The sequence below is a fragment of the Elephas maximus genome, chromosome 12, assembly GCF_024166365.1.
Source record: "Elephas maximus indicus isolate mEleMax1 chromosome 12, mEleMax1 primary haplotype, whole genome shotgun sequence".
Lineage (NCBI taxonomy): Eukaryota > Metazoa > Chordata > Mammalia > Proboscidea > Elephantidae > Elephas > Elephas maximus.
This window is the reverse complement of record NC_064830.1, coordinates 79,392,131-79,407,429: the sequence shown is the minus strand read 5'-3', so window position 1 is coordinate 79,407,429 and position 15,299 is coordinate 79,392,131. Positions and strand designations below refer to the sequence as shown.

General features: G+C 40.8%; 1 protein-coding gene across 1 annotated transcript in view; it reads right to left on the bottom strand.

Moving 5' to 3' along the window:
- VPS35L (VPS35 endosomal protein sorting factor like) overlaps window positions 1–13,877 on the bottom strand; it is a 133,644-nt gene extending 119,767 nt beyond the window's left edge. Inside the window, exons 1-2 of the mRNA XM_049904886.1 lie at window positions 13,848–13,877; window positions 2,519–2,618 (exon numbers count right to left, since the gene is read on the bottom strand). Of these exons, the coding sequence (XP_049760843.1) occupies window positions 2,519–2,618; window positions 13,848–13,864 (117 nt within the window). The 5' untranslated portion in view covers window positions 13,865–13,877. The remainder of the gene's footprint in view (window positions 1–2,518; window positions 2,619–13,847) is intronic.
- Window positions 13,878–15,299: the final 1,422 nt, after the last annotated feature.

The following is a 15,299-nucleotide window of genomic DNA, read 5'->3' as shown; positions in this document are numbered from 1 at the left end:
TGTGACAAAATGACCGTGACTCAGACTGAGCATGGAAAGATAGAAGTTGTGTTAAGAGGGACGAGACGCGGTCCTTCTGATTTACAAGAACGTGATGTAACTGCCTTCTTGTGGGGCTTTGTTACTCAAAGCAGGGCTTCGAACTGGTTTCTTCCCAGTTCAATCATGGCCGAGGAAGCGACAATGGAACAGACCCAAATTTTTAATATTTGGGTAAACCGGAACTATAAACAGAATGGGGAAAATTACCAGTTGAAGCCCTGCTAGAAACCTAATCTCCCTCTCAGAAAACAAGGGCAGCGTATGCACTACAGAACAACCAAATCTCTTGTCCATCAGACTTTGCGCAGAGTTGGAAACAGCAGTGCCCTGTTCAAAGATGGTGGCCAACTGTGCCACTTTGTGTGTAGCGCTCCACAGTCCCGGCAATAATCCAGTCTCAAGCATCAGGCTCCTGAAAGGGCTCATTATGCCTCTTCCAAGTCTCCCATTCCAGGACTTCGAACCATAATTTCTTCCATTCTGGTTATGATCACCCAAATTTTAAAAAATTCAGGTCTGTTCCAGTTTTCCTTCATCAGCCATGACTGAACCAGCTCAAATTGGCTGGAATGGAAGCCCAGGCTCAAAGTGTGGTCCCTAGAAAAGCAGCATCAGCATCACCTGGGAGCATATTACAAATGTAGATTCTCAGGCCTTGCCCCAGACCATCAGAATTTGCATCTTAACAAGATCTCAGGTGATTCGTATAAACAATGGTCTAATACGGTAATAAGCCAGGGTACTCAAGATTGCTAGGGTCATGTACTCTGAAGACAGTCTCAATGGTTCTGTATGACTTCTCATCTCCAGAGAGGGAATGCCCAGCTCCTTCCTTTTTTGGAGAACTTCTACCACTATCACCTCCTGCTGTATGTGTTGGGACAGGGGGACATGTTTGTACCACTGGGCCCCACCCTTCCCCAGCTTCAAATGACTGGACCAGGAGTGAAGCCCTGAGCCAAGAGAACCCAACCAGACTCTCTCCCTGGGAATTTAGGGTCAACTTTCAGAAGGGCTAGCTAGGCTCCACTCCTTCTTTAAATGAGGAAGTTATGAAAACTCAGGAGGCAGGGACTGACAGTGATAGACACTTTGGACATGCACCCGTAGGGAATCAGAGAAAACCAATCTGCAGAGAGAGATAAGAATGGAGGGGATGCAGCAGAATGAAGAAGAGAGAGCAGCACCTACCACTGGTGCACGTTTGTTTTTGTCTGCCTAGCACCCATTCCTCCATCTCCCAGTTTCAACACTCCAAATGTTCTTTGAGAAAGCAGCCCTCCTCCACTCTCAATTCCTGCAGGCCTGGTGGGGTAGACTCTATTCCTAGTTCCCAGGGCAGGCATTAGACCTAACCCAATCACCATATTCTATCCCCCTTTTCACCAAGGTTGGTTCAGGGAAGGGCAGATAATGTGTAAATGAAAATGGCTAGAGAAAATCTCCTGGCTGCTGGAGATGCTAAGCTAACAGGACATAATCTTGGAGCTCCTGAAGTTATTCTGTTACTACATAGGGAGTTGAGTTCCTAAGAATGGAACCAATACACTGGTGGGGTCAGATAGCCGCATGAGCCCACAAGTGATGGAGGGAAGCTGAGAAGCTGAACCTCAGTCTTCTGATTTCCCGCTGTATGTAATCATCTCTGTGCATCCTCATATCTTCTGCCATTAAGAAATTTTATATCCTCTCTATCCCCTGGCATGTGTCGATCACATCTCTGCCCCTATGACAACCACACAGTTTCTATTAGTTGCTAATAAAAGAGTGCCAACCCAGCAGAGAGGGACCACCTACGTCTCCCGCTACAGGGCAGTGGCGGCTCAGTGGCGGAATTCTACCTTCCACGTGAGAGACCCAGGTTCAATTTCTGACCAATGTACCTCAAGCGCAGGCCTCACTTGTCTGACAACGGAGGATTGAGTGTTGCCATTTCAGCAGTGAACAGTTTCCAGGCTACAAGAGACTAGGAAGGAAGCCCTGGCGATCTACTTCAGAAAAATCAGCCATTGAAAACCTTATAGATTACAAGAGTCTGACCCCATTGCGCATGGGGTCACCATGTGCCAGGAACCGACTCGACAGCAGCTAAAAACATGTCTCTTGCCTGCTTTTTTTCTTTTCTTTTCAAGCAACTTACTGATAGTCTGAGATGTTGTTCTGCACCACACCCTAATGGTAATTACAGTGACTCTTAGTATTTCAAATTGGCAAATTAAGAAGCAAGATGTATTTTGTTTAAACATCCAAATCAGAAACAAAGCTGTCCCATACTCATGACAGTCTCCCTAATATGAGGAAGAGGGGAATAAACATAATGTGGGTGAGGTCAGTACCAAGAAGCGGGGGCAGAAATACTGGTTGATTCAAATATGCAAAAGCAGCTACCACTGACAAAACAGAAAGGACTCAGGAATACTGTCTGTAATCTTAAGGAATGAGAACATCATTTAGAGAGATTCTCGACAAAACTTACAGTTATGGGTTTCAGCGGGTGATAGTCCCCAAACTCCAACGGCACAGCCTCCAATCGGCATGATGCAAATTCAGCTTTGTAGTTCCGGTTCCTGGAGTGCCTGGCAAACATCAAAACATAGAAACCAATTAGTTCATGAAGGGTCTGTGAAACACTGAACACCTTTTGTTAGAAAAATCCTCTTTGATGGGATAGTTTACGGCAGAACAACGTTTCTACCAAGACCAATAAGATATGTCAAATAACATTTTTTCAAAAGCTGAGGATGTTTCAGTGTAGCCACTGCAATGAATTACGGAACCCAGCAGAGAAGCAGAGGGTGCCGTGGCAGGGAGAGTTGGTATCAGAATTGGTAAAGATGGCACAAAGAGGAGGTATGTTTGACCTCCGCCTCATAGGAATCAGCCTTGGGCTGTTGGTCGTGATTCTCCTTCCCCCTTGTCAAGTTAGAGGAGGTCAGACACCGCCGCCACACCATTTTTACATTAATCAAGGTAATGTATCAATAGAACAAAGGAAAAGAACCATATATCGCCTACATGGATGAAAAAGAAGTATTTAATAAAATCCAACACACTTTCTTGATGAAAATCCTCCAGAAGACTGGAATAGAAGGGAAGTTCCTCATTACGATTCAGGCCATATATGAAAACCAACAACCAACATTACAGTTAATGGAGACAGATTGAGAGCCTTCCCCTTGAAAGCAGGAAGACAAGGGTGCCTACTCTCACCACTTCTATTTAAATATTATATTAGGAGACCTAACCAGAGTAATAAGACAATAAAAAGAAATAAAAAGTAACCAAATTGGAAAAGAAAAAGTAAAATTATCTCTATTCATGGATGACATGACCCTATACATAGAAAAATCCCAGAGTCCACAAAAAAGCTTTAGGAGCTAACAGAGAAATTTAGCAAAGTTGCAAGGTAACAAGGTCAACAAACAAAAATCAGCAATGAGAAATCTGAAAAGGAAATGAGGGAAGCAATTCCACTGACAACTGCAGCTAAGAGAATAAAATACCTAGGAATAAATCTAACCTGGGACATTGTCATGGACTGAACTACATCCCCCAAAAATACACGTCAACTTGGTTAGGCCATGATTTCCAGTATTGTGTGGCTGTCCTCCTTTTTGTGATTGTAATTTTCGAATATGTTGTAAACTATAATCCCTGCTTATGGTTAACAAGGCAGAACTGGATTACGTTAAAGGGGATTAGGGTGCGATTGTAACACCCTTACTAAGGTCACATCCTTGATCCAATGTAAAGGGAGTTTCCCCAGGGTGTGGCCTGCACCACCTTTTATTCTACAAGATATAAAAGGAAAGGCAAATGAGCAGAGAGCAGGAACCTCATCACCACCAAGAAAGCAGCACTGGGAGCAGAGCACATCCTTTGGACCCAGGGTTCCTATGCCTGAGAAGCTCCTTGACCAGGGGAAGATTGATGACAAAGGCCATCCTCCAGAGCCAAAAAAGAGCGAAAGCCTTCCCCTGGAGCTGATGCCCTGAATCTGGACTGTAAAGGAATAAATTTTTCTTTGTTAAAGCCATCCACTTGTGGTAGTTCTGTTACAGCAGCACCAGATGACTAAGGCATCGTACAAGTCAATGAAAACTATAAACACTGCTGAAAGAAATTAAAGAAGACTTAAATAAATGGAAAGATGTTCCATGATCACAGGTTGAAAGACTTAATATTGTTAAGATACCAATACTACTCAAATGGAGCTACAGATTAACACAATCATTATCAAAATTTCAACTGCCTTCTTTACAGAAACAGAAAAACCAATCCTCAACTTTATATGGAATGGCAAGAGACCCCAAAGAGCTAAAGCAACATTGAAAGAGGAGAATAAAGTAGGGATACTCATACCTCCTGATTTTAAAACACATCCTAAAGCTACAGTAATCAAAACAGCCTGGTCCTGGTATAACAATAGACACACAGACCAATGGAATAAAGAGTCTAGAAATAAACCCACACATCTATGGTCAACTGATTTTTAACAAGAGTGCTAAGTCCATTCGAAGGGAAGAGTCTCTTCAATAAATGGTGCAGGGAAAATTGGATTTCCACATGCAGAAAAATAAAACAGGATCCGCGCCTCATACCATACACAAAAACAAATTCAAAATGGATTAAGAACCTAAATGTACAAACTAAAACCATAAAAATCTTAAAAGAAAAAGCAAGGGCAACACTGTCAGGCCTAACTTTCAACAATGGATTATCTAAAGCAAAAGACAAAATAAATGGGACCTCATAAAAATTAAAAACTTTTGCCTGAAGCCAACTCTTCAGACAAAGATTAGACTGGGCTATAAGACATAAAATGAAACTCGTGAAGAGTGTGTGTTTTAGTTCAAGTAGATACACAAGACTAAAAGGGCAGCTCCTGTCCGGAGGCTAGATGAGAAGGCAGAAAGGGACAGGAGCTGGTTGAATGCACATGGGAAATTCGGGGTAGAAAGGAGGAGTGTGCTGTCACATTACAGGGAGAGCAACTAGGGTCACATAACAATGTGTATATAAATTTTTGTATGAGAAACTAATTTGAGCAGTAAAGTTTCACTTAAAGCACAATTAAAAAAAAAGAAAAATATTTTGTTCATGAAAGATTTTACCGGAAAAGTGAAAAGACAAGCTGCTGACTGAGAGAATATCTTTGGAAGCCATATATCCCACAAGAATCTAATAACCTATCTATACGTACACATATATATATATAAAAAACTTGGACAACTTAGCAACAAAAAAACAACTCAATCATAACATGGGCAAAGGCCTTAAAGAGACATTTCACTAGAGGCCACCAAACACATGAAAAGATGCTCAACGTTTTTAGCCATCAGAGGGATGTCAATCAAAACCACAATGAAATACCATTTCACTTCCATTAGGATGGCTAAGATTAAAAAAAACAAATTTTGCTGAAGATGTCAGGAAACTGGAACTGTTACCCACTGCTTGTAGAAATGCAAAATGGTACAGATGTTGTGGAAAACAGTGTGGCAGTTCCTCAAAAAACTAAAAATAGAGCTGCCAGACCAAATCAAAACCAAACCAAACCAAACCCATTGCCATCGAGTTGATTCTAACTCATAGCGACCCTATAGGACAGAGTAGAACTGCTCAAAAGCGTCTCCAAGAAGCAGCTGGTGGCAGAACTACCACCAATTCAATTCCCAGATAGTATATCCCCAAAAGACTTGAAAGCAGAGACTCAAACAGAAATACTTGTACACCAATGTTCACTGCAGCACTATTGACGATAGCCAAAAGGTGGAAACAATTTAATTGCCCATGCCCATCAACGGATGAACAGATAAACAAAATGTGGTACATACTAACAACTGAATCTTCGGGCAGAAGGGTATTTAAACCACTGTAGAAAAAAAAAAAATTTTTTTTTTTTTTTTTTTTTACTGTAGAAAGATCCCAGCAATTCCTGTTCAGAAAATATTACATTCCAGAAAAACAGCTTTTCTGGGAACATGGGACATTTCCTGCATACACCCACCCCCACCCCCCCCCATAAGGGAAAGAGGAAACAGCCCAGGATCCCGGCCATTTCATTTCCTTGGCCTCCAAGTCCCCTGAATTTAACTCTCCCATCCCCTCATTCACAGCTTCATGACTTCACTAACATTTGTATGAAATACTAGCACCCCAAACCTAATTGTGCTAATTGGTCAGTTTTAGCCACTATCCCCTGCTAACCCAGAAGCCCAAACCAGCACAAAAGAGCTGAGCTCACAGGTAGTATTGTTTCTATTCCTTTCTAAATAAATTCAGCTTTGAATGAAGGGACTAAGGAGACAGGCCGGTTAACAGTATGGATCAGTCACTACTCTCTGCTTTTTTTTTTTTAAAGAAAAAAATCTCTCCCACAATGTACTACCTTATATCTCTCAGTCATAGGTACAAAATACACACCATCTTAATCTCTCAAAATACTGCAATTAAAATCACCTATGCCAATTCTGCGCAGAAAATTTAATCATAGTTTGCATATTAAAAAATAGCAGAGACTTGTGACAGCAAGTCTGGGTAGACTTATAAACATTCCTAAATTAATCTTTTTCTTGGATGATAGCTACGTGAAGAAGTGTGTGTCCATTTTCTAAAAGAAATCAAGAATGCACTGGGCAACACAAACAGTATAAAATTTTATAATTATTTTCTCAATAAAATAATGCATATTAAAAAAAATCACCTATGAATTAACGTTTAAAAATTTTTGAACTCACACATTTAGCCAAACTCTTCTCTATGCATGCCTGTGTTCACATACATAGTCACAGAATGTTAGCACTAGAAGGACCAGAGATAATTTAATCCATGGGAGGCCCCCGCCCCCAGAGACGCTATCAGCCAATCCTTGATTTCAAGAATAAAACAAAATGAAATCCCAAAGGATAAATAGATTTGAATAATAGTCACCAACAGTCAAGATGGAGTTTTCAAAATCAAGTTACACTTTTTCTCCTTTCAGGTCACTCTCAACTTTCTCAGTTGTCATGAAAAACAGAACTTTGAAAGGTTCATTTAACAGAATGAATAAAACTTTAATGTGACTCTGAATTCAGATGCAAATGTGTTTTTCATCCCCCTCATAATTATGAATAAATCAATTAACCGCTGAGAAAAGCACTATATCAAAACAGCAATATGACTGAATATGCAAAGATCAAATAACAGCTCTCATTTAATATGCACTATTTGCCAGGCTCTCTTTACCTCCATTTCCTCGTTTAATCAGCCTCCGGAGTAGGTTATTACAATCATGCTCATTTTTTGGTTGGAGAACATAAGGGTGAGTGCTGGTAACTTGTCAAAGGTAAAAGGAGCAGCAAGCGTTAGAGCTGGACTCCAACGCAGACAGCCTGAAACTCAGATTCCATAGCTCCACCAAAAAAAAAAACCCAAACCCACTGCTACCGAGTGGCTTCCAACTCATAGCAACCCCACAGGACAGAGAAGAACTGCCCCACAGAGTTTCCAAGGAGCCTGGTGGATTCGAACTGCTGACCCTTTGGTTAGCAGTACAGCTCTTAATCACTACTCCACTAGTGTTTCCACAGTTCTACAGAATTTTAAAAATAAAGCAATTGTCTACTTTTTCAAAAAGGACCCAGCTCTGAAATGAATTTCATTAATAAAAAAAAAAAAAAAGTTTGGAGAGGGGGATTCTTTGGAAAAAAGCACTGCTTCTAGAAATCTTTAAAAAAGAAGAAAAATGTTTTTCCTTCCTGAAGGCCCAGGGCAAACAGCTTGATTTTCATTTCCTGTCACTTCTTTTTATTTCCTTAAATTTGCTCTCTGATCCTAAGTGTTTCCGGCAATTTGAGATGTTAAAGCATTTTCTTCAGTGGTCTGAAGTTCTTCAGTTGGGTTTAATTTGGAAAGGCTAACAGCGACCTCCAGTGGGCATTTTCACAAAAATCCTTACTTTTTTATTTTCCCGCTGACAAAACCCGCTGAGTTGATTCCGGCTAAGACAGAGTAGAACTGCCCACAGGACTTCCAAGGCTCTAAATCTTTATGGAAGCAGGCTGCCACTTCTTTCTGCTGCAGAGTGGCTAGTGAATCCAAACCGCCAACCTTTCCATTAGTAGCCAAGTGCTTAACCACTGTGCCTCCAGGGCTCCCCTGCTAACAAAGCTCTCAAACACTGCTGACATGGTTTATATAAAAAAAAAAAAAAAAATTTTTTTTTTTTTTTTTTTAGTGGTTTATATACATGGTAAAAATCCCCTGTAATCCCAACCACCAGCAGTGTAAGATACCCATTTGCCTTCTGGGCAGCTGACACAGACAAAAAGGCCAACATTTCATATCACACTCCTGACGAGCCCTGCTAACTCGAAAGTATGGTCCATACATTAGCAGGAATTACATTACCTGGGAGATTGTTAGAAATGCAGCTGCCTAGGCAGCCCCAGACCTGCAGAATCAGAATCTACATTTTAACAAGATCCCCAGGTAATCGATGCATATGCACGTGAAAGGTGGACAATTCCCTATTTTTAGATTACTTATATCTGATAATAAAGACACATTGACCTTACTTATGATTTACCAAATTAATCTCATTATACTGGAAATGCCAAAATCCGCAAGTGTTCTTTCTCAGTTATTTCAATTGTCAAGTGACTTCTTTAGTTATTAATCACATAATCTGGCCATGCAGCTTTTTTCCCCACAGTCAACTAATATGCCACTCCCTTCAAAGTAATTTCTTAAAGCGATATAAAAATTCTGATCCAAAATGGCAGTAATGTCAAGTGCACAATACCACGAGCTGTAATAGGACATATGATCCAAGGCATACCGGGTACCTGACATCATATGCCATGCCAAAACATATCAGGGCTAACACCAGGGATAGCAAAAAATGTGGGTAAAAAGAGGCAGGCTGGGGATACCCATAACACCTTGGTGGAGCTTGGAGAGCCTCAGAATCCAGAAACTTCAGCCCAGCAGCTAGATTTGAGGTACAGCTGACAATAATAAACTATGTAATCTCAAGAGACAAGCTCTAGGTTCCAAACACCTGGCTCCAAACCTTCACTTTCTTTGAAAGCTGAATGACGTTAAGCAAACTGGATTAATCTCTCTAGCTCCATTTCTTCATGTGAAAATGGGATTTTTCTGAGAACTGTATGAGATGTTGCATGTTAAACACTTAGCACAGTGCCTGGCACAAAATAAGGACTCAATAAATGTCAAATTTTATGGCAGAGACCTTACAGAAATAAAAAAAAAGAATTACAAACAACTTTAGGGCAAGAGATTAGATAACTTAGATGAAATAACGCAAATTCCTAGAAAGACACAAACTACTGAAACTGATTCAAGAAGAAACAGAAAATGTGAATAGACATATAAAAAGATTTAATTGGGAATCCAAAAACTTCCAAGAAAGCAAAGCCCAGGACCAGATGGTTTCATTGGTGAATTCCACCCAACATTTAAAGAATTAATGCTGATTCCTCACAGACTCCTTCAAAAAACAGAAGAGGAAGGAACACTTCCCAATTCATTTTATGAGGCCAGTATTAGCCTGTTACCAAAACCAGACAAAAACATTGTAAGAAAAGAAAACCACAGACAAGTATCTCTTATGAATACAGATGTAAATATCCTCAATAGAATACTAGCAAATCTATAAAAGGAATTATGAACCATGACCAAGAGGGATTTATCTGAGGAATGCAAGGTTGGTTTAACACCTGAAGATCAATTACTGTAATATACCATATTAAGAGAATAAAGAACAAAAGCCACATGATCATCTCAATAGATGCAGAGAAGGCAAAATCTAATACCCCTTCACGATAAAAACTCCCAAAAAGCTAGGAATAAAAGGAAACATCCTCAACCACAAAAATAAAGGGTATTGTTGTGGACTGAATTGTCTCCCCCAAAAAGACATGTTGAAATCCTAATCTCTGTATCTGTGAATGTCACCCTGTTTGGAAACAGGGTCTTTGAAGATGTTATAAGGTCATACTGGAGCAGTGTAGATCCTAATCCTATATGCTTGGTGTCTTTATAAAAGAGAAGACACATAGAGAAACAAAGGAGGAAAGATCCTGTGATACTACAAGCCAAATAATGTCTGGAGGTACCAGAAAATGGGAGAAAGGCATGGAACAGTTTTGCCCTCAAAACCTCAAAAAGAATCAACAAGGCCAACACCTCAACCTTGGACTCCCAGTCTCCACAACTGTGAGACAATAAATTTCTAATCTTACAAGCCACCCAGTCTGAGGTATTTTCTTACATTAGCCCTGGGACACTAATACAAGCATCTACAAAAAAACCCACAGCTAAAATTATATTTGGTGGTAAAAGACTGGATACTTTCTCCCTAAAATCAAGAAAAAATAAAGATGTCCATTTAACCACATTTATTCAACACTGTACTAGAGGCTCCAGCCATGACAATTAGGCAGGAAAATGAAATAAAAGGCATTCAGATTGGAAAGGAAGAAGTAAAACTATCTCTATTTGCAAATTATATACATAGAAAATCCTAAGGAATCCACACACACACAAAAAAACTAATACAACTGATAAACAAGTTCAGCAAGGTTGCGGGATACAAGATCAATACACAAAAATTAATTGTATTTCTATATTGAGCAATGAGAAAGCAGAAAACAATTCCATTTACAATAGCATCAAAACGAATAAAATACTTACGAATAAATTTAACCAAACACAGAAGACTTGTATTACTCCAGACTACAAATTATTGTCAGAAGAAATTAAAGAAGACGTAAATAAATAAAAAGATATTCCATATTCATTGGCTGGAAGACTTAAAATATTAAGATGGCAATACTTTCCAAACTGATGCGCAGATTCAAGACAATCCCTATCAAAATCACATCTGACTTCTTGGCAGAAATTGACAAGCTAATCCCAATATTCATGAGGGAATGCAAGGAACCTGGAATAGCCAAATCAATCTTGAGGAAAAAAAAAAGAACAGAGTTGGAAAACTCTTACTTCCTGATTTCAAAGTTTACCACAGAGTTACAGTGATCAAGATGGTGTGCTACTAACATAAGGATAGGCATACAGATCAATAAAATATAACTGAAAGTCCGAAAATGAACCCTTATATTTATGGTCAATTGATTTTCGACAGGAGTCCCTGGTGGCACAAACAGTTAACACACTTGGCTGCCAACCAAAAGGCTGAAGTTCAAATTCACCCAGAGGAGACTTCGAAGAAAGGCCTGGAAACCTACATGCAAAAAATCAGCCATTGAAAACTATATGAGCACAGCTCTGCTCCAACACACATGAGGCCACCATGAGTCTGAATCAAATAAATGGGAACTGGTGTGATTGGTATGTTTTTCAACAAGGGTCCCAATACAATTCAATGAAGAAACAACAGTCTTCAATATATGATACTGGGACAACTCGATATCCACATGCAAAAGAATGAAGCTAGACCACTACCGCACATCATAAACAAAACTTAACTCAGTGGATAAAAGATCTAAATGTAAGACTTAAAGCTATAAAACTGTTGGAGGAAAACACAGGTGTAAACCTTTTTGACCTCGGATTAAACAATGTTTTTTTTAGATATGACACCAAAAGCACAAATAATAAAAGAAAAAAGTAGATAAACTGGACATTGTCAGAATTAATAACTTTTGCGCTTCAAAAGACACTATCAAAAAAAAATAGACAACCTACAGAATGGGGGAAATATTTGCAAATCATGTATCTGATAACGGACTTGTGTCTATAGAAAAAAAAAAAACCATTATAACTCAATAACAAAGAGCCAAATTACCTGATTAAAAAATGGGCAAAGGATATGAACAGGCATTTCTCCAAAGATTTACAAATGACCAATTAAGGATATGAAAAGATGGCTCAATATAATTAGCTAACAGGGAAATGCAAATCCTAACTACGACAAGATAGCACTTCACACCCTGTAGGATGGTTATAATCAAAAAGATGGATAATAACAAGGTTGTCAAGGACGTGGAGAAACCTCATACACTGCCTGATGGGTATATAAGACGGTGCAGCAGCTTTGGAAAAGTCTGGCAGTTTCTCAAAAGGTTAAACATAGAGTTATTATAAAAAAAAAAAAATATTATATGGCCCAGCAATTTCATTCTGGGTGTATATTCAACAGAAAGAAAACACACATCCACACAAAAACACGTTCATGAATTCATAGCAGCATTAGTCATAATAACCAAAAAGTGGAAACAGCACAAATATCCATCAACTGATGAATGGATAAATAAAATAAAAAGCGGTATAGTCATATGATGGAATTTTATTCAACAATAAAACGGAATGAAGTACTGATACATCCCATAATGTGAATAAATTTTGAAAACATTATACTAAGTGAAAGACAATCACAAAGGATCACATATTTTGATCCCATTTATATAGAGATATGAATTAGATTAGTGGTTGCAGAGGGCTTAGGGCTCATACTCATATAGGTAGCTATGAGTCCGAATCGACTCCACAGCAATGGGTTTGGTTTTTGTTTGTTTTGTTTTGTTTTTTAGGGCTTGGGGGAATGGGGAGGTTGACTATCTCCCTTTCTGAGTTACGGGGGCGAGCTCATTTCCCCCAAATAATTCCACTATCACTATGACAACCTGCTTGAGTTCTCCAAGGACACCCATCACCTGCTGTAGCCTGAAACTCTTGTCACCTCAGCTACTACAGCCACAAAAGCCCTGACAAGCCTCTCAGGCTTGACACATGCTGTCCCCTCACGCTTTGTTTTTTCACTGCCATGGAGTCAATTCCAACTCACAGAAACCCTACAGGACAGAGGAGAACTGCTCCATAGGGTTTCCAAGGCTGTAAATCTTACGGAAGCAGACTGTCACATCTTGTCTCCCGCAGAGGAGCTGGTGGGCTCAAATCTCCAACCTTTCAGTTTGCAGCCCAGCGCTTAACCACTGCACCACCAGGGCTCCCTCCTACTTAAAAAAAAAAAAAAAACTCATTTTCGAGTCGATTCCGACTCATGGCGACCATATACGACAGAGCAGAACTACCCCATAGTGTTTCCAAGGAGCGCCTGGTGGACTCGAACTGCCAACCTTTTGGTTAGCAGTCAAACTCTTAATCATTACGCCAGAGTTTCCCTCTCCTGCTTAGTGAGCTTTTATTCGTCCTTCAAAACCCAACTTAAGACCCTCTTCCTCTCTGAAGCCTTCCCCGAAGCCCCAGGTGGGACTGATCACTCTCCTTTGTGCCTCACCCAAATGCTTTCTTTGCGCATCCTTCTATTCTGTGTGCCTAACTCCGTCTGTCAGCACCATGAGGCCAAAGAATATGTCTGAGGGGCCTCGCCTAGCGCAGGCTCTGCACTGAGTAGGATGAATGGTGGCCATTTTACAGATGAGAAAAGCAAGTCTCCTCTAGGTAAACTGAGTAGCTCGAAATAAGCTAAGCAGCCAGATTTCTCAAGTGGTCTGGCCTCAGGACTGAGAACCCCTCTCTTTCATCCAGCGCCCCCAGAACCCGCGCCAATTTCTACTAGGAAAGCGGAAGTCTGGGACTTCTTTGAAGAATCAGTGGTGAAGGGGTAGACCAAGAGAAAACCAAGAACCCACCTGTCTAGCTCTGGGATAGCGGTCGGGATTCTGTGTTCAAGACAAACCAGAGATGGAGTGGGAGACTCCACCAGAACCCAACAGAGACAGCAATTCATGCAAATACACATACACGGAAACGGAGAGACCCAGAGACAACCATGAACAGCCCCACCCGAAACCCACCAGCCACTTCTTCCTTACCAAGGAAAGGCAGCCATCTTCCCGGTCACATGACCATTGGCCCCGTGGCTGTGGCCCCTTTCTCCGGTCCAGACCCCACCCCCCGCCCGCCATGATTGTGAGGGGCAGGTAGCCACTCGAGCAGGGCTGGCCAGCCTGCCGGAGCCATGATTGTGAGGGGCAGCCGTCAGCTCTGGAAGCTGGGAGCCGTGCAGCCGAGCCTACTGGCGCCATGATTGTGCGGAGCAGGTGACTCCACAAGCTAAGCCAGGGAGTTCAGCCCACCTGCGCCCTCTAGGGCCGGAGAAAGATCCAGACACAGGCGGAGCGAAGATAAAAGAGGACGGGCGGGAAAAGGGTTTCCGGCAATCACCCGCATACGGTTTTGCAGCGAATTCGCTGTTTGGCTTGGGCAGGCGACGCTCCCGATCAAGGTCGCATCTTTCATTTCTGTGCACATCCAGTATCCCTCTCCCATGGGCCCCTAAGGGCTGTCCTAGCTCTATACTGGCCCCTTTTAGAGAAACCCAATGGAAAAAACGGGGTTAGCATATTACCCCATTTGGCAGGCAAATCTGCATGTTTCTCTGAAGGTGGATATTATTTCGAGTACAGAACTTAATGCGTGTTCAACTCTTTTACCTTTTTAAAAAATGAGTGAATGTTCAGATACATTCACAGGATATTCTCATAATAGCTAGTATTCACTAAGTGCTTACTGTGTCAGGCATTGTACTGAGCACTTGGCATGCACGGTTTACACCTCACGACGGACTCTTTGAAATAAATACCAGTATCACCTATTAAGAATAAACAAGCTTAAAGGAAAGAGGTGACTTGCTCCAAGGCTAGTAAGTGCATGAACCGGGATTTGAACGCTTTACTTCAAACCACGGTGGCTACTATTTTAACCCGTTTTTTTTTTTTTTTTTTAATGGGGTAGGACGTCGGTTAATAGCAAAGCAGTATTTGATCATTGCTTTATTCCTTTTAAGTGTCTTTACTAACAGTGGTCCTAAAGCCACATTCTCAAGTCCCTATGGAAAAAAAAAAAAAAGTTGTAGCAAATACTCTCAAATATACTCCAAGCCCTCTCAGGTAATTCGTAGTTTAGCTGCCTGCATCTTAGTCTCTTCATCTATTAAACGAGGATAATTCTCACTTTAAGGTGAAGGGATATGATGATAAAATGCCTGGCAGATGGTCAGCACTCAGTAGATGGTGTACATTAGGCAGCCAAATGAATCCTACGTGCCTTTTGTGATGTTTGTTTTCACAGCTTTTCTCTGCTCAGCAATACGTACTGTGCAGTTTACCATGAAGCAGTGTTTCTCACACTTGACTGCTTACGACTCACCTGGGGATCTTGTGAAAATGCATTTCTATTCAATAGGTCTGGGTGGGGACTGAGATTATGCAGTTCTAACAAGCCAGGTGGTGCTGCTGGTGGTCTCTTAGGATACATAATGGATT